General features: G+C 49.2%; 2 protein-coding genes across 4 annotated transcripts in view; one reads left to right on the top strand and one right to left on the bottom strand.

Moving 5' to 3' along the window:
• The first annotated feature begins 1,962 nt into the window (after nt 1-1,962).
• On the top strand, nt 1,963-5,066 carry LOC307089770 (zinc finger protein RFP-like). Its single transcript, XM_079756191.1, is given in 3 exon segments — nt 1,963-2,072; nt 2,172-2,312; nt 2,315-5,066. Coding segments are annotated over 2 exon segments (1,581 nt in total). The 5' UTR covers nt 1,963-2,072; nt 2,172-2,173; the 3' UTR covers nt 3,757-5,066.
• An 802-nt stretch (nt 5,067-5,868) lies between these two features.
• Nucleotides 5,869-22,438, bottom strand: part of ppp1r12a (protein phosphatase 1, regulatory subunit 12A) — a 52,585-nt gene continuing 36,015 nt past the window's right edge. For 2 of the 3 annotated variants that reach the window (XM_079755686.1, XM_079755687.1), the window contains exons 13-26: nt 21,448-21,600; nt 19,839-20,057; nt 19,376-19,516; nt 18,704-18,794; nt 18,141-18,311; nt 17,384-17,531; nt 16,270-16,388; nt 16,044-16,109; nt 15,134-15,150; nt 14,837-14,954; nt 14,400-14,504; nt 13,956-14,003; nt 11,821-11,871; nt 5,869-7,835 (exon numbers count right to left, since the gene is read on the bottom strand). In XM_079755686.1, the coding sequence (XP_079611812.1) occupies nt 7,749-7,835; nt 11,821-11,871; nt 13,956-14,003; nt 14,400-14,504; nt 14,837-14,954; nt 15,134-15,150; nt 16,044-16,109; nt 16,270-16,388; nt 17,384-17,531; nt 18,141-18,311; nt 18,704-18,794; nt 19,376-19,516; nt 19,839-20,057; nt 21,448-21,600 (1,534 nt within the window). In that variant the 3' untranslated portion in view covers nt 5,869-7,748. The remainder of the gene's footprint in view (nt 7,836-11,820; nt 11,872-13,955; nt 14,004-14,399; nt 14,505-14,836; nt 14,955-15,133; nt 15,151-16,043; nt 16,110-16,269; nt 16,389-17,383; nt 17,532-18,140; nt 18,312-18,703; nt 18,795-19,375; nt 19,517-19,838; nt 20,058-21,447; nt 21,601-22,438) is intronic. The other variant, XM_079755688.1, reaches the window with a different exon arrangement.

Genomic DNA, 22,438 nt, shown 5'->3' with positions numbered 1-22,438 from the left:
GCACGAGAGCCGTGGACCGCGATACCTCTGAGCAGCCAGCAGCATGGGAATGAATAACCCCATCGCACGTTTATATGTGTTTCACCTTCTCCCTGATTGTCTGAGTAAGTCGCCAAATGTTTTCGTGACTCGTAAGTCGCCTTTTAGAAATAAAGGCGCAAAGAGAGTCAATGATACGTGCACAACTTGTGTGTGTGTGTGTGTGTGTGTGTGTGTGTGTGTGGTGTGCGTGTGTGGTGTGCGCGCGCGTGCGGTTCTGTGTGTGTAGTGGTGAGCTATTTCAACTCCCAGTTGAAACGTGGTTTGTTCCACAATGACTGCAGCCTCTGTAGCATCCTATAGAGCAAGATGCCCCCTTAGTTAACCCCTACCTGTTCAATTACCACATATATCCTTGAACACTGTCTAACCCCTACCTGTTCCATCACCACATATATCCTTAAACACTGTCTAACCCCTACCTGTTCAATTACCACATATATACTTAAACACTGTCTAACCCCTACCTGTTCAATTGCCAAATGTATCCTTAAACACTGTCTAACCCCTACCTGTTCAATTACCAAATGTATCCTTAAACACTGTCTAACCCCTACCTGTTCAATTACCAAATGTATCCTTAAACACTGTCTAACCCCTACCTGTTCAATTACCAAATGTATCCTTAAACACTGTCTAACCCCTACCTGTTCAATTACCACATATATACTTAAACACTGTCTAACCCCTACCTGTTCAATTGCCAAATGTATCCTTAAACACTGTCTAACCCCTACCTGTTCAACTACCAAATGTATCCTTCAACACTGTCTAACCCCTACCTATTCAATTACCAAATGTATTCTTAAACACTGTCTAACCCCTACCTGTTCAATTGCCAAATGTATCCTTAAACACTGTCTAACCCCTACCTGTTCAATTACCAAATGTATCCTTAAACACTGTCTAACCCCTACCTGTTCAATTACCAAATGTATCCTTAAACACTGTCTAACCCCTCCCTGCTCCTGGCAGTTTGCATACAAAAGTCAAACACAAGGAGAGCTTACATATGAGGGCAGGACGTCGATCCACCGCCGCAACAAATAAAAAATACATTTCAAACTCTTGAAAATCATCACAGTTAATCTTTTTCATTTATTTGTCTCTTAATATTAGGCTATGACCTTATCATTAAAATCATTCATTTCGATTTCTCCATACAGTTATTAAGGACTTTAATATAACTATTGAAGGAATATTTGTATCAGGGGGAGGGGACGGGGGGTTATATCATCAATTAATTGGTAAATAAAGTTCTCCGCTTGCAGAGCGCTAAGAAACCCGTCCTCACATGTCGGTGCTCCTCGCGATCCCCACCATATGCAATAATAAACACTACAGTAAGTCTTCCATCTTGTACATTCTGAATTTTCTAGGTAAACCTATTTTTAATTCAGTGGAATTAACTGCCGCATGTCTGCAAGTTTGTTGTCTCTGACTCAAGGTAAACTCGTTGGTCTGCTTCCACTGCCTATCCCGAGTCACATTACTCTGCGGTTTTATGAGGTTAGAATCTGGGAGAGAAGCCTTATATTAATACAAGTGTTTACTTAATATGAAATATTAACTATGATAGCACATATGACCTGAGCACACAGGGAGAGGGTTGATTTAGCCTCAGGCAAAATCAAGTCAAATGTTTTTGACCAGCTCTCTGTCAGTTAGACACCACTAAATCACAAACACTTGTTTTTTTCCCTGTCTCTGTGTCGTGCCTTTTCATGCTTAAACATATGTGAACGCGACAAAGATGATAAAACATCAACGCATTGAAGTAGCCTACACAGTACAGGACTGCGCCCAAATCCAGGGTGTGAAAGCTGAAACGTCAGTGAACTGTGTCCTTGGGGGCGGAGCCACGTGTTAGGGGAAGGGCAAGGTGTTAGGGGAGGAGAGGACGTGCAGTTCTGGAAACGAAACCTAAGGTTCATAGAAACCAAAACCAACTTACGTGGAAGCAGTTCTCTCTTTCTGGAAAGAATAAAACCCATTTTGGAAAAAATATTTGGACGGACAGAAACCACAACAAGGTGAGTAAAACAGCACAAGAGAAGTTAGAACCTCTCTTCCCGTTATGGTATAAGAAATATATAAATGCTCAATACATAAACCTTGTTGTCTGTGTTTAGGAATGGCGTCTGCTAACACTTCCTGGCCTGAAGAGAACTTTTCATGTTCCATCTGTCTGGATGTGTTCAACAATCCAGTTACCACCGCATGTGGACACAATTTCTGCAGTTGTGTCCACATGGTCTTTTCAAACCAAGACCTGATCTACAGGTAAATATCCTCTTATCAGAGCTGGCTGCTCAGTTTAGAACGTCTGTCCGAGTAAAAGAGCAGCCTTATGTTGAACCAGGTGAAGTTCCCTGTGACGTCTGTACTGGGACCCAGCTGAAGGCCATGAAGTCCTGCCTAATGTGTTTTACCTCTTACTGCCAAACCCACCTGGAGCCACATGAGAGAGTCGCAGGCCTGAAGAAACATCGGCTGGTCGAGCCTATGGACCGTCTGGAAGACAGGATGTGTAAGGAACACGACCGACTTCTGGAGCTCTTCTGCCAGACCGAACAAGTGTGTGTGTGTCCGTCCTGCACAGAGGCAGACCACAAGTCCCATCCTGTTGTACCTCTAAAGGAGGAATATGAAGTGAAGACAGCCCAGCTGGGGAAGATGGAGGCTGAAGTTCCACAGATGATCCAGGAGAGAAAACAAAAGATTAAGGAGATCAGAGACACAGTAGAAATGAGCAAGAAAGACGCAGACAGAGAGGTAGCCGATGGTGGGCAGGTCTTCACTGCTCTGAAAGGCTGTGTTGAAAAGTGTCGGGATGAATTCAACCAAACGGTGAAAGAGAAACTGAAATCCAGAGAGAAACAAGCTGAAGACCTCATCAAAGAGCTGGAGCAGGAAATAGAAGATCTGACCAATAGAAGCTCAGAGGTGAAGCAGCTCTCACACACTAAAGACCACCTCCACTTCCTCCAGACCTTCAGATCCCTGAAGGATCCTCCACCCACCAGGGACTGGACGACGGTGGAGGTCCGTCCTCCGTCATACGCAAGGACCTTGAGGAGATCCCTGGATCAGCTGGAGGAGACACTGGACATGGAGATGAAGAAGCTGCGTGATGATGCTGAACTGAAGAGGGTCCAACAGTATGAAGTAGACGTGACTCTGGATCCTGATACAGCTCATCCCAGGCTCATCCTGTCTGAGGATGGGAAACAAGTACATGATGGAGGTGTGTGGAAGAAACTCCCAGACAACCCTAAAAGATTTACAAGGAATATATTTGTACTTTGTAGGCAGAGCTTCTCGTCAGGTCGATTTTACTTTGAGGTCCAGGTTAAAGACAAGACTGGATGGTGGTTAGGAGTGGCCAGAGAGTCCATAGACAGAAAAGGTCAGACCAAGTGGACCCCCAAGACTGGTTACTGGATTCTGGACTACTACAAGAATGGGTTGGTATTTAAAGATAACCCTTCTGTCCATCACCCTCTGAGAGCTGAGCTCCAGAAGGTGGGGGTGTTTGTGGATTATGATGAGGGTCTGGTCTCCTTCTATGATGTGGAAGCCAGGGTTCATCTCTACTCTGCTACTGGCTGCACCTTTACTGAGCCCCTCTATCCATTCCTCTGCACATTGTACCATGGTTGTGGGGGTAACAACTCTCCCCCCCTGATCATCTCACCTGTCAATCAAACAGACTAGGATCTTTGTTTGATAATGCAACATACAAACCACCAAAACAACTAATGTTTCCTGGATTAGAATCTCTACTGTGTGAGATCTGAAAGAACTGCATTTATGTCATACTGCTGTCATTTAACGAGGATACGTTTTTCAAGAATCTAACCCCAGTTGTTGAATACAACCCTTTATAAAGGGTTAGATTACACTTTTGTCTATTTTCTCTAGATTTTTTTATATGTTCAATGCAATGTTCTATTATTAACTGTTGCAGTTATGTAGAACATTTTTAGAGGATTAATTTGTATAAATAATAATTGTATTAACATTTCTATTGGTTTTAACTTCTGAATAGTGAATGACAAAAACAACTATGGGTGCCTGAGCACCTGCCCCTTTGCCTCTGAATGTCCAAAGTGCCCTTTTAAGGGGCCATTGAAATGATCAATGCTTCGTGAAATTACACATGAACATTTAAAAATGAATGTGTGAATGAATTATTCGAGAATAAAAAAAATCTGAAAGTAATAATATATGAGTAAAGTTCAGAGCCGAGTTCACTTCGACTCTGCATAGAAACCAATGCACAGCCACCATTGAATGCTGTACGTCCTGGCACTTGTACATTGTACTTATTCAAGGTACTTAATTCCCCGTGTAAAGCAATGATAGCATCTACAGTAGCTCCTATCATTGCTTTACACGGGGAATGGGTTAGCCTAGCGATTGTAATACTTGCACTTGGTTCTATGAACATCTTTACTGTACCGACAGCGATATATTGTTTCACTTCTTATGACAAATGTACTTATTGTAACAAATGCACTTATTGCAAGTCGCTTTGGATAAAAGCGTCTGCTAAATGCCCTAAATGTAAATGTAAATGTAAGTTGGTAGCCTCGTCTACCTGCGCTGCCGGTAGGTGCCGTAATAGGCTATCAAAGTGACCTTTCACGTTGATAGCCACTAGCCACTGATAGATCACTACAGACAAACCAATTAGCTGATGTTTGTTTTGTGTTCTGAAATAAGGAGGCTTGTAGTAGCAACCGGTCAAGCTTTAATGCAGCTCACAACAATACAGTCAACGCACGTCCCTCCTCTCCACTTGAATGTACATTACTTCGTGAAGCACTACAGTACTTGTCCGGCCTCTAGCGCCATCTGCTGGCCGGATGGTATCGTAAAAATGTTGAAAAATAAACTAACATTTAGGCTACTACGTTTTGTAGCAGGTAAAAGTCAGGGGGGGTTTGAAGGGTTCAATCCAACTTTTCCAATTAAGCACACGCTAATTTGTACATACATTCAATTTGTATGTATAAAACAACAATAAAACAACAATAAAACAATATTTGTTTTGAAGTTTGCATTTTACTTTGTCTTCACATTTTTGGTAACCATTTTCCATATTTACCATGTATAGTTTACTTTGAAAACCAATGTGTTTCAGTAACTAAAAAAAGGGGAAAATATGGTACTTTTTGAGTGAAAATAACCCAAAGGAAATTGAATATACCCCAAATTGTTATTACAGTTCACATCCATCACCCCTGCTTGTGGGTGTCAGCGGCTGTTGTACTGAGTATCAGCATGGCTGCCGAAGTTAATCACAGCCGTGCTGATATTCAGTACAACAGCACAACCTCGAGTGTGATATTGCTCTTATAAAAGTTCTAAAAGCACCATTTATTAGTTAACAGTAATAAGCCACACCATATTATGATCCGTTTGTTTATTTAATGATTTATTTGGCTCCGCCAACACAAATAGACCCGCAACTGGACTGGGACTGAACTGTTGCTAAGAAACACAAACAAACTATCTTGCTACTTTGTATAGGTCTACACGTTACGTTACCTTGGTCCTCTGACGACCATTGGTTATTTCACTCAAATGTTATGCCTGTTCATCTTTTCTCTGCAAAGTTAGCTGCAATCTAAGCTACATAAAGACAGTTAACATTAACGGTTATGAGAACACCCGTAAAGCGGAGGGATACATGTATAGTTAAAAGTCCCAGTGCTGTTATACTCTATATCAGCACTCATGGAAAGCCTCTTGTCCAATCAAATTACTTGGTCGGAACTAACTGTTGTATAAAGTTCTATAATTACAAAAAAGAAGCAATGGAACTTTACAATGTACAAGTTTATTTTTAATGAACTCTTCAGTGGTTGTTGTCACAGCACAGCTTGCATGTATGAAGCCACACACTTATTTTACAAGATGGCGCGGGGGAGGGGGAAGCAAAAACATGGGGAGAAAAAGCTCAACAAATAAAATCAAAACCAAGGGATAGATAGTCAACATTCTGCCGGACATTTCTCTGCTAAAAAAATTCTTTAAAAGAATCTTAAAAAAAAAAAAAAAATCTTAAAAAGGCCACTGAAATGCATATGTGTTTTCAGAAGCACAGGGCGACTTGATGGTGGCAAGGTATGACAGTATCGACAGTGCATGTAGACATCGTTGTTAAAAAGGACCGGGTTAGCCATAGCCAAGATATTTTAAAGTTTCTTTTAGTGACAACACCTTTTCGCTATAATACTACAGCTTAGAAAAAAACAACAACTGAACAGCACTCTTCCAAGGATACAATGTGTGAAATGTTGTGAAGCAATTATATTATTATTTTTTTAAAACACTTTCTATTTAAACCGAGTAAAGGAAGCAAAAAATACCCCCCGGGGGGGCGGCGGGCAGTCCCCTGTAACAGAGCGGCCGCCCTGTCGATCGTCCGATGTCCTCAGACGAAAAACAAAGTTAAAAACACACCTTTTTTTGTCCTCTGGGATTGGTATATGTTTAATAGTAACAGACGAGTGCATGCCATGTGCTGATTCAAACGATACATTACAGAAACCGACCTCACTACCGACTAAAGAACAAAGGGGGGCGGGGCTAAATAACAAAGTGGGCGGGGCTAAAGGGGGCTTCGGACACAGCAGAAGAGTGGAAACAATATCCTACCGGCAATGGACTCGTCTTTAAAGCGTTTAAAAAGTAGAAATAAAAATGCATATTGCACATAAAGTGAAAGCTTAAACTCTGTCTTGTTTCGGAAAAAGCAAGATTCGTTTTTATCTCTCGCTTTTTTGTCTCCCGTCGGGAAGAAAAAAAGACAAAAAACGTTTGGAAGGGGGGAGAGTTTGGGGGCGGTGGGGTGCATGAGCCCCATCTGGGTGGGGCATGAAAGGGGGAGACAGGGCTCACAGGTGTGTGTGTGTGTAAGGGGCGAGACAAGACTAACAGAGGTGTGTGTGTGTATGCTTGTGTAAGGGGGGAGACAAGTCTCACAAAGGTATGTGTGTGTACAGAGGGAGACAATACTAACGTGTGTGTGTGTGTGTGTGTGTGTGTGTGTGTGTGTGTGTGTGTGTGTAAGGGGACGGGGAATTCATGACAGACTTTCAACGAGAAAATCGAAAGAAAATGGGTTGGGTGGGGGGGGACAATTTCTCACCTCTCATCAGATGGGGAAGGTAAAACAAGGTGTCTCTGAGGTCGAGGGAGGGAGGTGGAAAGTCAAAAGAAAGATGGATACAAGTGTTTTTTCTTACATTTTTTTCCTTATGTACAACTAAGGCTTATTGGTTAAATAACAACTCTCAGGCGCCCCCCACCCTCTGTGTGGTTCTACGTCCCATGCTGCCCCTGCCCTCTGTAAACTCAGTGGTTCCATCCGGGTGATAAGATATCTGGGTGGAGGTGTGTGTGTGTGTGTGTGTGTGTGTGTGTGTGTGTGTGTGTGTGTGTGTGTGTGTGTGGGGGGGGGATGGAGGGACCAATAGGAGGTAAAGAAAGGGTGCGGGGGGCGAGAGAAAAGGATCTCTCTCATTTCTGATGTCTGTTGCAATTAATATCTAGTATGTGCGTTCCATCGGCCACTGCCATGGAGGGGTTTGGGGGGGGGGGGGGGCGTTGTGATGGGCAAAGCGGGGGGATGCGGTGACCGGGGGGGCGCAGAGGACTGGCGGGGGGCTTTGGGGGGGGGGGGGAGGGGGAGGTGTCTACTTGGAGAGCTTGCTGATGACTCTGATGAGAGCTCCGTTCTCGTCTTTGAGTCTCTGGTTGTCGGCTTTCAAGTCCGGTAGCGTCTGAAAGACAGAGAGAAGGAGGGAGGGAGGGCGAGAGCGAGGGAGGGAGAAGGAGGTTAGACAAAGTGCGGACACACACACACACACACCCCTGGTTGTTAACCCGACGGTCCCGGGTGGCAAACGGTTAATTGCAGCGTAGGCAGCCAACTTGGACCAATCACAAAGCCTCCTGGAAGGACTTTAGACCTTCATTTGTACGAATGGTTTTGGCTTTCCTCTGCGTGCCGAGACAGAGGAGAGAGGGGGTGGAACCAAACACAAACTGGAGCCCCGAACCTCTGGGGAGGCGAGGGAGAGAGCAGAGCCATGCAAAACCAGTATGGCTGCCGGGCCACCGCTGCCAACGGGCAAGGCAGCCAACCGGGATTCAAACCCACAGCACAAACAAGCATCTCGTTTTCTGCCCACCCAAACCGAACGCCGCGGTTTTGGGGAGAGCGAGAGCGGAACTTTGAGTCTCCCAGCAGATCACGAGGTTATGGACGGGCGGTTTGAGGACATAGAACGTACGACGTTCCGTCAAATCCACGACGGGCGCAGGCACTGATTGTTCGGAGCTACGCCTGGAAGGTGCTTCGGTGAAACCGCAAAACGCAACGGCAACCCTGGGGTGTGTATCGAGTCAATTGGAACAGCGGGGATACACTCGCACGATAGTCGAATCAACCTGTTTTTATACACACACTACGGCAAAACACGATTATCTTTCGGAATTTTCCCTGTACAGCAAAATCGATCCTGACTGACATTATAGGTCCCAATTGCAAAGGTTTCAGCATGTACAACAAAGTTTCAGAATTGTTCAATTATCGGGGCGCACATGCCGAGCCTTTAACTGAAACCGGAAGTTATAGCGCCCCCTTCTGAAACATGTTTGGGGACCTGCTTACCGGGGATATGTATACAGTATATTTCCCAAATTTGACAACTTTTGACCAGTCCACCGCAGAGATAATGTCGTTACCAATCCAATTTCATAACAATGCCCATCCCCTAGAAAAGGTATCCACAGACTACCTAACAGGCCGCAGTCATGCAGCGGAAGCCAAGGCCGCGAACAGAACGCAACACTCGCACCCTCGGACGGACGGGTCCGGAACCAGGGGGTCAGGGTGCGTTTAGAGGGAACGAGGGGGGTGGGGTCGCGTCCCTTTGCAGTACAGTACAGTCGGGTGAAACGGGGGGCTCACGGATAAGGGGTTACTGATGAGTGACAGTTGAAGTCTTAAACCATGCTCAGATCAAATTGTGTCACCCCCCCCCCTTTCCCTTAGTGATGTGCTGTAAGAGGACAGCGACCCATTCAACTCCACGCCTCTCGGAGGAACAAAACAAACGCATCCCCCTCGACAAAACCTCCAAACCAGGAGGTTTGGAGCAGCACAGGGAAAAGGAGAAACGAGTTCACACGCAAACACACACACACACACACAGACGCACAAACACACACACACACACACTGTGTGGACGGCTGGGGCACCTGCCTTGCTACGGGGACGTGGCGGAGCGCGAATGGAAGGCACAGAAAAAAGTTGGGGATGGATTGTGGAGGAGTGTGAACGGAGGGGGGAGGAAGGAAGAAAAGAGGAAGAGGAGGAGGAGGAGGAGGAGGTGGTGACGGAGGTGGTTTGTTTTGGGTTTAGAGGTCGATGGAGGAGGAGGAGGACGCGGAGGCGGGCCGGAGGTTGCGGGACTGCGAGAGCTTGGCCACCACGCGGCCCAGCGCCCGGTTCTCCGTCTGCAAGCGCTCCTTCACCTGCCGCAGGGCCTGCACCTGCTTTACCTGGGGCAGGCTCTGCAGGGGGCGGGGGAGGGGGGGGAGATAAGGGGGGGGAGGGAGGGGGGGGACAAGGGGGGGGAGGGAGGGAGGAGACAAGGGGGGGGAGGGAGGGGGGGGAAAAGGGGGAGAGGGGAGGGAGGAGACAAGGGGGGGGAGGGAGGGGGGAGACAAGGGGGAGAGGGGAGGGAGGAGACAAGGGGGGGGAGGGAGGGGGGAGACAAGGGGGAGAGGGGAGGGAGGAGACAAGGGGGGGGAGGGAGGGGGGAGACAAGGTGGAGAGGGGAGGGAGGAGACAAGGGGGAGAGGGGAGGGAGGAGACAAGGGGGAGAGGGGAGGGAGGAGACAAGGGGGAGAGGGGAGGGAGGAGACAAGGGGGAGAGGGGAGGGAGGAGACAAGGGGGGGGAGGGAGGGGGGAGACAAGGGGGAGAGGGGAGGGAGGAGACAAGGGGGAGAGGGGAGGGAGGAGACAAGGGGGAGAGGGGAGGGAGGAGACAAGGGGGAGAGGGGAGGGAGGAGACAAGGGGGGGAGGGAGGGGGGAGACAAGGGGGGGGAGGGAGGGGGGAGACAAGGGGGAGAGGGGAGGGAGGAGACAAGGGGGGGGAGGGGAGGGAGGAGACAAGGGGGGAGACACAGGGGCAGAGGGGAGGGAGGAGACAAGGGGGGGAGGGAGTGGGGAGACAAGGGGGAGAGGGGAGGGAGGAGACAAGGGGGGGAGGGAGGGGGGAGACAAGGGGGAGAGGGGAGGGAGGAGACAAGGGGGGGAGGGGAGGGAGGAGACAAGGGGGGAGACACAGGGGCAGAGGGGAGGGAGGAGACAAGGGGGAGAGGGGAGGGAGGAGACAAGGGGGAGAGGGGAGGGAGGAGACAAGGGGGAGAGGGGAGGGAGGAGACAAGGGGGGGAGAGGGGAGGGGGGAGACGGGGGGGAGACAAGGGGGAGAGGGGAGGGAGGAGACACGGGGGAGAGGGGAGGGAGGAGACACGGGGGAGAGGGGAGGGAGGAGACACAGGGGGAGAGGGGAGGGAGGAGACACAGGGGGAGAGGGGAGGGAGGGGGAGAGGGGGGAGACAGGGGGAGAGGGGAGGGAGGGGGAGAGGGGGGAGACAGGGGGAGGGACGAGACACAGGGGGGGAGGAGACATGGGGAGAGGGGGGAGAAACAGGGGGAGGGAGGGGAGACAGGGGGAGGGAGGGGAGACAGGGGGAGGGAGGGGAGACAGGGGGAGGGAGGGGAGACAGGGGGAGGGAGGGGAGACAGGGGGAGGGAGGGGAGACAGGGGGAGGGAGGGGAGACAGGGAGAGGGGGGGGGGTGGCGAGGGACCATGGGACACAGCGGAGCAGGAGAACGGGAGAGAGGAAATGAAAGGATGGTGGAAGGAGAGAGAAGAGGGTCAAAACGGCCGAAGAGGGAAACAGAGGAATGTGGAAGTGGGTTAAAAGGAGGGGGGGGGGGGGGTACAATACAGAGACGATGTAAAATAATAAGAGGGAACAAGGAGAGGAACACGGGCACAAAAGAGGACAAAGAGTTTAGAAAATGGGGACAAAGTTTAGACAGCGAGTAACGACTAGCAATGCACGGGGGAGCTCTAAGATAACAGAGATGGAGGTTGACGACTGGCCTAGGAGACACACACAACATGGCTCGATGAGACTTAGTGGTTATTGGTCACTTGACGCGTCGATCTGAAATGATGGGACACATTTCCCCCAGTGCCCTCCCCCTGAAGCTTAGGGGTAAGTTCATAATGTTTGGGTGGTGTTACTGCCCCCCGCCTTTGCGTACACCTAGCTCACATCGACATTGAAAAGTCGTCACCGAAGAAACGCGTGGGAAAACAACTGACCCTGTAATGTATTTTGCTGGATCACAGCGTGGGACACTAACTAGAAGAGGGAATGTGTTCCCAGTGTCACCCCAAGGGGGCGCTGTTAGTTATCAAATGAGGCTTCTACAAGGTCATTATCAACAGGTTGAGGACTGGATCCAAGTCCAGACTTTTTTTAAACACTGTGTCTGGAGGGGGGGGGGGTCCTCTGTGGGGCGTGTCTCTGGGGGGGGCGTGTCTCGTGCCTGTGTGTGTGTGTGTGTGTGTGTGTGTGTGTGTGTGTGTGTGTGTGTGTGTGTGTGTGTGTGTGTGTGTGTGTGTGTGTGTGTGTGTGTGTGTGTGTGTGTGTGTGTCTGTAGAGGAGGACCTTACCTTCAGCTCCTCCTCCATCTCAGAGATCTTCCTTTCAAGCGCTCTTCTTTCCTGTGGGCGGGGAAGAAGAGCGTCACTGAGGCGCACGTACACACACACACACACACACACACACACACCGCGGGGTTCAAAGGTCAAAGGTCCAACACAACACAGGCTATGCATGTGCTAAAAGACACCGGTTGGGGGACGGGGGGGGAGGGAGGAGAGGGGTGAGGGAGGGTGAGGGTGTTGCACACACACACACACACACGCGTGAACACACGCAGGACTCTTAAGGTCACCGCTTAGGCGACCTCAGCGTCAGAATGGCAGCGAATGAATCAATGAATGGATGAATTAAGACATGTGGGACAGCGGGAGGGGGATATTGATCAGTTGGGTTAAGACTCCAGGAAGATGATTCCTGGAACAAGTGAGGGGTTGTTGGTCCCGCCCGACACCAGGTAAGATAACGGGCACTTTGGTCATCCCAGACGGGGAACAGGCCCTTTATGCGGCGGACATTTTGACAGGTCGTAGCGGGTTTAACAGGGGTGCAATGGATGAACTGCTTCAGGGTGTGGCTGCCTTAAGTGGGTCACAGCCAATCCAGTGGTTCTCCAATGGGGGTACGCGTTACCCCTTAGGGGTAGCTTGGAGCACCGCAGGGTGTACGCCGTAAATCACAATTTTCTTTTTTTTAAAGAAAGGCGAACTATAATTTATTTCTCCCCTGCCGTTGTGCTTCTTAGCCAACAGTTGCATGAAGTACAGGCCCATGTTTCTCACTTAATTTTGAGTACTTTCAACCTTTTAATGTTCATGTTTACACTGCCATTGGACCCCACATACATTATTTATGGTAATTAGGGGTCCTACGAAAAATGTAGGAACCATATTGTATTTGTTAGTATTATTTTACACTAGTAGAAAACGTTTGAGAACCACTACTGTAGGGTATTAATTACACCTGTGTTCAAACTGCAAGACATGTCAAAATGGCTGCTGTAAGAAGGGCCAATCAGGGGAGGGGGGCGGGGACATGAGGTTTCCTTCTTCCGCCATGGTGACCCGGGTCTGAGTCAGTGAGCCGTCCTGGACTCTGGTCTACAGAATCTGGACAAACACGACATGGTGACCACACGCTGCCCGGAAGGTCATGTGACAGGAATGATGTGGAAGAGACTGAGGAAGATGGACCCAAAAAAGGAGCGAGAGAGATTAAAGGAAGAGAGAAAAGGAGAGAGAGGGGAAGCAAGGGAAAGAACAAGGGAATGGGAAGAGTAGCAAAAATAGGGAAAGAGTGAGAGATAAAGAGGCCAGAACGGTAGAACAACATGAGCTACACAGAAAAGACCACAAGATAGCAAGAGAAAACAAAGTTAGAAAAACGCAATGAATATACACGTACAATAACAGAACCGACCGCGAGAACGCATGAGAGAAAGTCAAATAAAATGAGACGAGGACGAGAGACAGAAAGAGGTTGAGAGAGAGACAGAAAGAGGTCAAGAGAGACAGAAAGATGTCCAGAGTGAGACACAAAGAGGTCGAGTTAGATAGAAAGAGGTCGAGAGTAAGACAGAAAGAGGTCGAGAGTAAGACAGAAAGAGGTCCAGAGTGAGACAGAAAGAGGTCCAGAGTGAGACAGAAAGAGGTCGAAAGTAAGATAGAAAGAGGTCCAGAGTAAGACAAAAGAGACAGAGAGGCCGATAGAGGTCGAGAGTAATACAGAAAGGGGTCGAGAGTGAGACTGAGAAGGTAGAGAGTGTCGCGGACCATCCCCCCCCCCCCCCCCCCCCTCAGCTGCTACTGGAGCCAGCGATCAGAACGCGTGAGACAGGAGGACAGCCAGCAGTGGAGATCAGCTATAAACTCTGAATAGAACCATACCACCACCACCAGCAGCAGCAACAGCAGCAGCAGCAGCGGCAGCGGCCCCCAGCTGATAGTGGGGCCTGCCTGCTACCTTCAGACATAAACCCAGGGGAGCCACATGTTACCACGCAGTCAGCCACCGGGGATTAGCTCAGTTAGTCCTCACTTGAGACTCTAGGAGATGAACGGCGTACGTTTTTGGGGTCTCCTAGGCAGAAGCGTTACAACATGTCTGATATGGCAGTGGTGTTAAAAGGTGAACAAATGGCGGTTACCCTTTTCTCCATTTCCAGCTGCGACCGGTCGGCGTAGCGTTCCTGCCTCTGGAGAAGGGGAACATAGGAGGTAAGTGAGTGGGTGGGGCTAAGGCCAACTGCCCAAAGACTGCATTGTCAATCATAATCATATTTCATAATCGATTAAACGATTTTTATCGGACAAGCAACCAGCTAAAAACACAACATTCCATTGAATAACGAACAGTCGATTTATTTGATATATTTTTAAATATAAATACAAATACGATTGATGAAATAACCAAATTAAAAAAATCGACAAAATGTCAGTGGGCCGACTAACAATCAATGCTCAGCACCAATCACAGCCGTGCTCATGTCATCCAACAGATAGTCTAGCCCACTAAAGTGATATTGTTAAGCTACGGGAGCGGTGTTAGTAAGGGGGCAGGATGCCTGAGGGAACCAGGGGGTCATGCGTACCGCCGTGGCCTTCTCCAGCTGGAGCTTGAGGTCCGCCAGCTCTAGGTCCGTGTCGCGTAACTGGGCCTTCAGCTTCTCGTTCTCAGCTAGGATCTGCTCATAGAGCTGGGGGGAGAATATAGTGCTGCTTTAGAGCTGTGCACGCCTGTCCTATATTATATCCTATTATTTTTAGGATAAGAGGCCACAGCAGAGTGATAACCAACTGTCAGCTTGCAAAGAAGAGCATGAAAAACGACTTTAAAAAACAGACTATAAAAAGACCAGTTAAGTGCCCCAAAACACAAAGACTGGCATCAACCGTTTAATTTTGTGAAATGTCTTTCAGCAGAACTGTATCCATTTTTCATGACACGGCCAGGGACCGTGAAACCGAGAAAACTAAGATGATCTACAAGAAACAAAATCAATCAATGATCAATAAACGGTGGGAATACCTTCTTGTAGTCAGTGTTGTCGTCCCTGTCTAGTCTGCTCGAGTAGGGCCTCCGGCCGTCGCCATAGGTACGGCCGCCCACCGACTCGTTGCGTTCATAGGAAGTGCTGCCGTCATTCCTTTGACCACAACACACCGCTTTTTAGTCAAAGCTTTATTGACAACGTTGAGCCGATTTAATTGAAATTGCTGGGAAAAACAATGTTTTGAAGTATAACTCTGTGCCCAATGCATAGTACCTACACAAATAATAACACTCAACATTTATAAAGTGCATAGAAAGCAGAGTTTAACGTACCTTGACAGTCTGTCGCTCTGTAAACAAAATGCAACAAAAGAAGTATGAATATTCTTCCATCGATTCACACTTTCCATGCTGCTCAAGTTACTTTGAACAAACGGGAACATTCGATATCTGAATATCCGACTGCCAACCTAACCTTGTGTAAGTGAACCCCTTGTTTTAGCTCGAATTTGAACAAAGAGAAAAAACTTTCACAGACGGTTTGGTGGAGACCGGCAAAAGCGTAGGATTTTACTCCATTTTTCTCCTATTTTAGTCTATTTCAGTAACTGACAAAATGGCATCGATTAATATGCTGACGATCAAATAAGACATAATATCGTGTGAAAATAGCTACAGGTTTGCCTTAACATTTGCCCTGCAAAGTTAAAAAATAAGATGAAAAAAGCTTGGTGGGTTACAGGACATTTATCTGTTAAGACCCTGGCCAAGCACAAAACACTGCCTTTCTTATTTTATTTTATACTTTATTAAGAATCAACTCAATAACATTGCGAACATCTTCAACGTAGAATTGCGCTGACCTCTGTGTGTCTTAATATACCTGCACCCAGACCCGATGTTATGTGTGAGTGGAACTATGCATAATGTTTTTACTGTCAAGGTTATCGTCACAGATGGCAAAACCGGGTGACTGTTAGAAATTCCTAAGAGGGTGGAGGGAGGACTATCGAGGCCAAACGGAGATTGAAAATATGTAAGCTCTCAGCTGAAAGACACGAGACATGACACTATAAGCAATGAGAGGTTTAAGAGGAGTCTGCCGTAATAGCACTCTATATAAGCAGCTCACTCCGCTGGTGCTTAAACACGTGTGTGTGTGTGTGTGTGTGTGTGTGTGTGTGTGTGTGTGTGTGTGTGTGTGTGTGTGTGTGTGTGTGTGTGTGTGAGCGCGTGTGTGCACCTGAGGCTCGCTCTTGACGCTGCCATCCTCCGAGTCGGACTGTGGGTCGGGGTCATTCTCATCGCTCTGAAATATGCATAATATGATTAAAAATATGAATAAAATTCATTATAATAATCAATCAGCTAAGAGCTTTCTCGACGTGAATATACATAACAATAAGATAGCATTCAAAGGGCGTGTCGCTTGTTGATGACAGAACTTTTCCCCCGGGGGCGTGGCCTACCTCGTGGGTCCAGAAGGACACCCCCGTGGAACGCCTCTTCTCGCGGGGCCGCCGGCGATCCCGGATGGAGCGGGCCTGGGACTTGTCCTCGCCCTCCTTCTCCTCCTCCTTGTCCGTCTCTGTGGGGACAGAAGGACCACCGCAGGCTAAGAGTTGGCCGCTAACCCTTTTAGCAACTCAATAGAATGACCACTGTGGGCCGAGAGCTAGCCGCTAAACCTTTAGCAACCACCGCAGGCTAAGAGTTGGCCGCTAACCCTTTAGCAACTCAAAATAATGACCCCAACAGGCTGAGAGTTAGCCGCTAACCTTTTAGCAACACAATATAATGACCCCCACAGGCTTAAGGTTAGCCGCTGACCCTTTAGCAACTCAATAGAACGACCCCCACAGGTTTAAGGTTAGCCGCTAACCCTTTAGCAACTCAATATAATGACCCCCACAGGCTTAAGGTTAGCCGCTAACCCTTTAGCAACTCAATATAATGACCCCCACAGGCTTAAGGTTAGCCACTAACCCTTTAGCAACTCAATATAATGACCCCCACAGGCTTAAGGTTAGCCGCTAACCCTTTAGCAACACAATAGAATGACCCCCACAGGCTTAAGGTTAGCCGCTGACCCTTTAGCAACTCAATATAATGACCCCCACAGGCTTAAGGTTAGCCGCTGACCCTTTAGCAACTCAATATAATGACCCCCACAGGTTTAAGATTAGCCGCTAACCCTTTAGCAACTCAATATAATGACCCCCACAGGCTTAAGGTTAGCCGCTGACCCTTTAGCAACTCAATATAATGACCCCCACAGGCTTAAGGTTAGCCGCAGACCCTTTAGCAACTCAATACAATGACCCCCACAGGCTTAAGGTTAGCCGCTGACCCTTTAGCAACTCAATATAATGACCCCCACGGGCTTAAGGTTAGCCGCTGACCCTTTATAAACTAAAGAGTGGCCACCACGTATACAACACCTCCAGGATAATGATAAAACACCACCTTTCTTGGACACTGAACATCTAAGGTGCCCCTTTTTGTAGTTCTATATTCTCATATTTCATCAAGACTACAAATCCCATGACCAGGGGAAAGCGATGACTGAGCGGCGTGGCTCACCCTTCTCCGTGTCCCGGGAGGAGCGGCAGTAGGAGGAGGTGATGCCCGTCAGGGAGTTGGGCCGGTGGAGGGAGGAGGAGGTGGAGGAGGAGGTGCTCACGCTGCTGGAGGTGGTGGATGTGGCCGAGGGGCGGTACCGCTGGTAGGTCTGAGAGAGAGAGAGAGAGAGGTGGAGAGAAACAAGAGAGAGACAAAGAGTGGATCAGTGGAACAGAGAGACAGAAAGAACGATGAGTGAACGAGAGACAGAAGAGGCCGAGAGAAAGAATGAGTGAGACAAACACGACTGAATCACAGCGAGTCAAGGATGAGAGACAGAAAGAAGGAATGAGTGAAACAGGCAGAAGTAATAAACGAGTGAAACAGACAGAAGGAACGATGAGTGAATGAGAGACAAAGACAAGAGAGACAGAAAGAACGAGTGAGTGAAGGAGACGGAAAGAACCAATGAGTGAATGAGCGAGAGAAGGACACGAGGGCGGCAGATAACATATTGCCGCGCGAGAGAGAGAGGGCGGGACGGAGATCAAAGAGGAAGGGCTTTAAAGTGCCGGCCCACGCTCAAAATATGACTCAGACGGTCAAAAGACATACTGGTGTTGTTCTTTAAAACACCACAAACCTAAAAACATGTCTCGCCCACCCCCCGCCCCCCCATTTAAAAAAAAAAAGAGTCTAAAATGGGAACAGGGGCCCTTTCTCTGTCTCCATTCTGCTGAACCCCACGACCCCCCAGGCTACGGGCGGGGCCGCGCACCTCGTCCAAGCTGCGGTAGCGCGACCGGTAGTCGTCGTCCCTGGTCTCCGTCTCCTTGCGCTCCTCCTGAAGCTTCTCCTTGTCCTGCTTCTCGCGCTCCTCCTCGCGGCTCCGAGGGGCCCGGCCCTTACCGATCTTCTCCGCCTCCTGGAGGTCCGTCAGGGTCACGCCCTGGGGGGGGGGGGGGGGGAGAGACAGAGGGGGGGGGGGAGGGTGAGGGGTGCTGCTCTGGGTGGTGGTCAGTAGTGGGATGGGGCAGTGAGTGTTTCTCTGGGTCGAGCCGTGGAGGGCCGACCGAGGGGGGGAGGAGAGTGAGGAAGTCGCTCTGGGGGACGGTTAGAGCTGGGGTGGAAGGGTGTGTGGGTCAGAGAGGGGGTGCTTCTCTTGGTGATTGTCCAGTGGTGGCATCGAAGAGTGAGTGAGTAAGTGTTTTTCTGGGTGAGCGCGTGACTGAGCGTTCCTCCGGGGGATTGAGGGGTTGATTGTTTTTTCTGGGGGATTGTCCATTGGAGGGGACGTAAAAGTGAGTGAGTGTTTCTCTACGCGAGCGAACGCGTCTGTACCTGGGTGGACCTCCTAGACTGCCGCGCCTGCCTGGAGCGAGCCTTCCTCTGAGACTCCGACTCCTCGTCCCTCACTGGCGTCAGGTACGACCTGAGGGACACAACGGAGCAGATGTAACACATCATACAGACGCGGGACAGGACATCTGTCCCGCATGCAAAGCGAGGCTGTGGCCTTGGGCAGCAGTCATCTTCCTTATGAGGACAAGCATAACAGTAGCATACCCCCCCCCTCACACCCACCCCAACACACAGCAGGTGGCTCCTTCACCGCCCGAGAACCCGAGTCCCTGTTACTTCTCAAGGTCCATCTCTATATATACTTTAAACTAAATCTAAATCAGCATAGGGACTGCTGTTGAACACGATCAAATGTAGCAAAACCAGTTAAAAAACGACCAAACAATATTTTAGACTTTGTGTTTCAAAAAGTAAACATGTTTTTTTTTTTCAAACCAAAAACACACGAGGCAGGAAGGTCATGTTCTGCCAAGAACAACATTGACACTCCTTCTCCACGACGTCATCCGTCCTTCATGGTTGTCGCGTCTTCCGTACATGAATAGAAATGAGGTGGTTCTCGCCCCCAGAGCGGTCACGTGACCCTGGTGGCGTCTGCGCTATCCAAATGGCCACTGGCCGTCACTCGTCCGACCCGAGCCCTGCACGTACCTGCGTCTTTCCCTGCCGTCCGAGCCGATGACGGTGCTAGTGGTGGAGGAGGTGGTGGTGGTGGAGCCAGTGTTCATAGTGGGGATGACCGCCGCGGACTCCTTCTCCTTGTCCCGGTCGGAGCTCTCCTCCGACCAGTACCTGGTCACAAGGAAACGTTTCCCAACGTGAGCGAGAGCAGAAGCACCACAAAATGGCTGCCGGGCTGAACCCACGAACGGCGGAAACGGGGTTGGGCGTACAACACACTGCTACACAATTCTTTGATTTTAGGGTGGAGGGTATGATTTAAGTTTGCTTAGCCGAAGCAGATATGGAACCAGCATCTCACCCACCCACACTCACTCACCCACACCCACCCAGCAGAATAAGGCGGTGCAGGGGAGCTAATCAGCACGGTTCCCTTTGACAAAAACACCACCAGCCACGTGCCAATCCCCCCCACCCCAAGGGCGGAGCGTACCTGCTGGTGAGGCTGGTGGGGGGCCGGGTGGAGGAGGTGCCCAGGCTCGAGAGCAGGCCGCGGTGGCCGGTGGGTGAGGTAACCGAGGAGGAGGTGGAGGTGGAGGTGGTGGTGGTGGTGGTGGAGGAGACGGGGCTGGAGGTGGTGGTGGTCGTCGAGGAGGTGGAGGTGGTGGTGGAGGTCAGGTCCTCGTGCTGACCCCGCCTGCCGAAGGAGCCACTGAAGGGACGCGACATTCACTTTAACACTTTGTACTATGAGGGGGAGCGCTGATGGGGCATCTGGGGGAATAGTTCAGCACCAACCCGTTCCCTCCCTGGTTTAAATCAAGACCGGGTGGTCAGATTTGTTCAACTCAAACCCACCATCAATGCCTAAATGTGGTGATAACGTTTATGAACGGGGCAGATCAAATGGTTTATTCAAAGGACATTTAAAGTGCTATCTGTCTAGATCAGTGGTTCTCAAATGGAGGTGTGTGTACCCCTAGGGGTATTGTGGAGTACAAAAGCGGTTACTCATAAAAATGAATCAAATAAAAAAGCTAACTCATTTGCACTGAGCAAGTTTCAATTCTGAAAGAATCTGTTTTGTGCCGGTGAAGGGGGTACTCAGCTAAATATCTTAGAGGGTGGGTTTACTCGTAAAAAAAGGTTTGAGAACAACTGCTCTAGATGATGATGAAATAGGAAAGACTCATTATTTTGCCTCTCACTTAAGATAAGGGCACATTGGTATGTTAATCTATGTAGTCTGGGAGTTTATGGTACCCCGTTAAGTAATATCCTGAGTTAACACCAAGGTGGGGAGATGCTTCTAAGCTGCGGTTCATTACATTAAGTCTTTGGTTGACCATTTTCCTGACTAAAGTTTTGATTGCGCGGTAAGTAATGGAGCGACGGCTCCATTACTTACCCATGAACGAAGTGTGCTCATCGTTTAAATGTCATTTCTAATAACCTTCTAAGTGATAACCTTCAACTTCTCAAAGCATCTCTCCGTTTGGCTTTAAGAATGAAAAAGGAATTAAACTTAAAAAAATGAAGAACAGTGTCGCTTCTTCAAGTAGGAGCTAGTTGCCCATAAAACAGAGAGATGGAGCGACAGACAGAGAGACTGACAGAGATAGACAGTGAGATACAGACAGATGACATAGATGGAGAGACAGACAGAGAGACCAACAGAAGTAGACAGAGACAGTGAGATAGACAGAAGACAGAGAGAGACACAGGCCAAGACAGTGAAAGATAGAAAGTGAGAGAGATACAAACAGAAAGAGAAAGTAAGAGATACAAACTGAGAGAGATAGAAAGAGGTACAGACAGAGAAAGAGGGAAAGTAAGAGATACAGGCCGAGAGATAGAAAGAGGTACAGACAGAGAAAGAGAGAGATAGCCAAAGATACAGACCGAGAGATAGACAGAGGGGTAGTTTGAGACACAGACGGAAAGATACAAAGAGGCAGACAGGTCCCTGTGAGACAGAGAGACATAGGCCGAGGTACACAGACAGTGAGCGACACGGACAGACAGATCTGGAGGAACCCCGCAGACAGATGGAGGTGGGGCGGCGGTGAGAGGCGGCAGCGGGCGGGGCCTGGGTTCTGTACCTGCGGTAAATGCTGTAAGACTGGTAATGGGAGGAGGGCGCCTGCCAGGGTTTAGTGTTAGAGGCGTTAGGCTCCAAGCTGGAGGTGGACCACGACTTGGCCGGCACGTCCCGCGTGCTGCCGCTACGCCCTAGTGCCAGCGTGTGGGATGTGCTGGGGGGAGGGGGAAACCATGGTGCAGGGCAGGGGGGGGATGGGAGAGGATGTATGTGTGTTTGTATGTGGGAGAGAGTGTGTGTGTGTGTGTGTGTGTGTGTGTGTGTGTGTGTGTGTGTGTGTGTGTGTGTGTGTGTGTGTGTGTGTGTGTGTGTGTGGGGGGGGGGGGGGGTGTTTGTGGGAGAGAGCGTGTGCGGGAGATAGATTTTTTTGGGTTTTTTTGGTGTGTGTGTGGTGGTAGGTAAGTGTGTACAGGTGTGTGTGGTGGTAGGGTAGTGTGTACAGGTGTGTGTGGTGGTAGGGTAGTGTGTACAGGTGTGTGTGGTGGTAGGGTAGTGTGTACAGGTGTGTGTGGTGGTAGGGTAGTGTGTACAGGTGTGTGTGGTGGTAGGGTAGTGTGTACAGGTGTAAGTGGTGGTAGGGTAGTGTGTACAGGTGTGTGTGGTGGTAGTGTGTACAGGTGTGTGTGGTGGTAGGGTAGTGTGTACAGGTGTGTGTGGTGGTAGGGTAGTGTGTACAGGTGTGTGTGGTGGTAGGGTAGTGTGTACAGGTGGGTGTGGTGGTAGGGTAGTGTGTACAGGTGTGTGTGGTGGTAGGGTAGTGTGTACAGGTGTGTGTGGTGGTAGGGTAGTGTGTACAGGTGTGTGTGGTGGTAGGGTAGTGTGTACAGGTGTGTGTGGTGGTAGGGTAGTGTGTACAGGTGGGTGTGGTGGTAGGGTAGTGTGTACAGGTGTGTGTGGTGGTAGGGTAGTGTGTACAGGTGTGTGTGGTGGGAGGGTAGTGTGTACAGGTGTGTGTGGTGGTAGGGTAGTGTGTACAGGTGTGTGTGGTGGTA

This window comes from Pollachius pollachius, assembly GCF_949987615.1.
Source record: "Pollachius pollachius genome assembly, chromosome: 18".
Taxonomy (NCBI): domain Eukaryota; kingdom Metazoa; phylum Chordata; class Actinopteri; order Gadiformes; family Gadidae; genus Pollachius; species Pollachius pollachius.
This window is presented reverse-complemented; position numbering and strand designations above follow the sequence as displayed.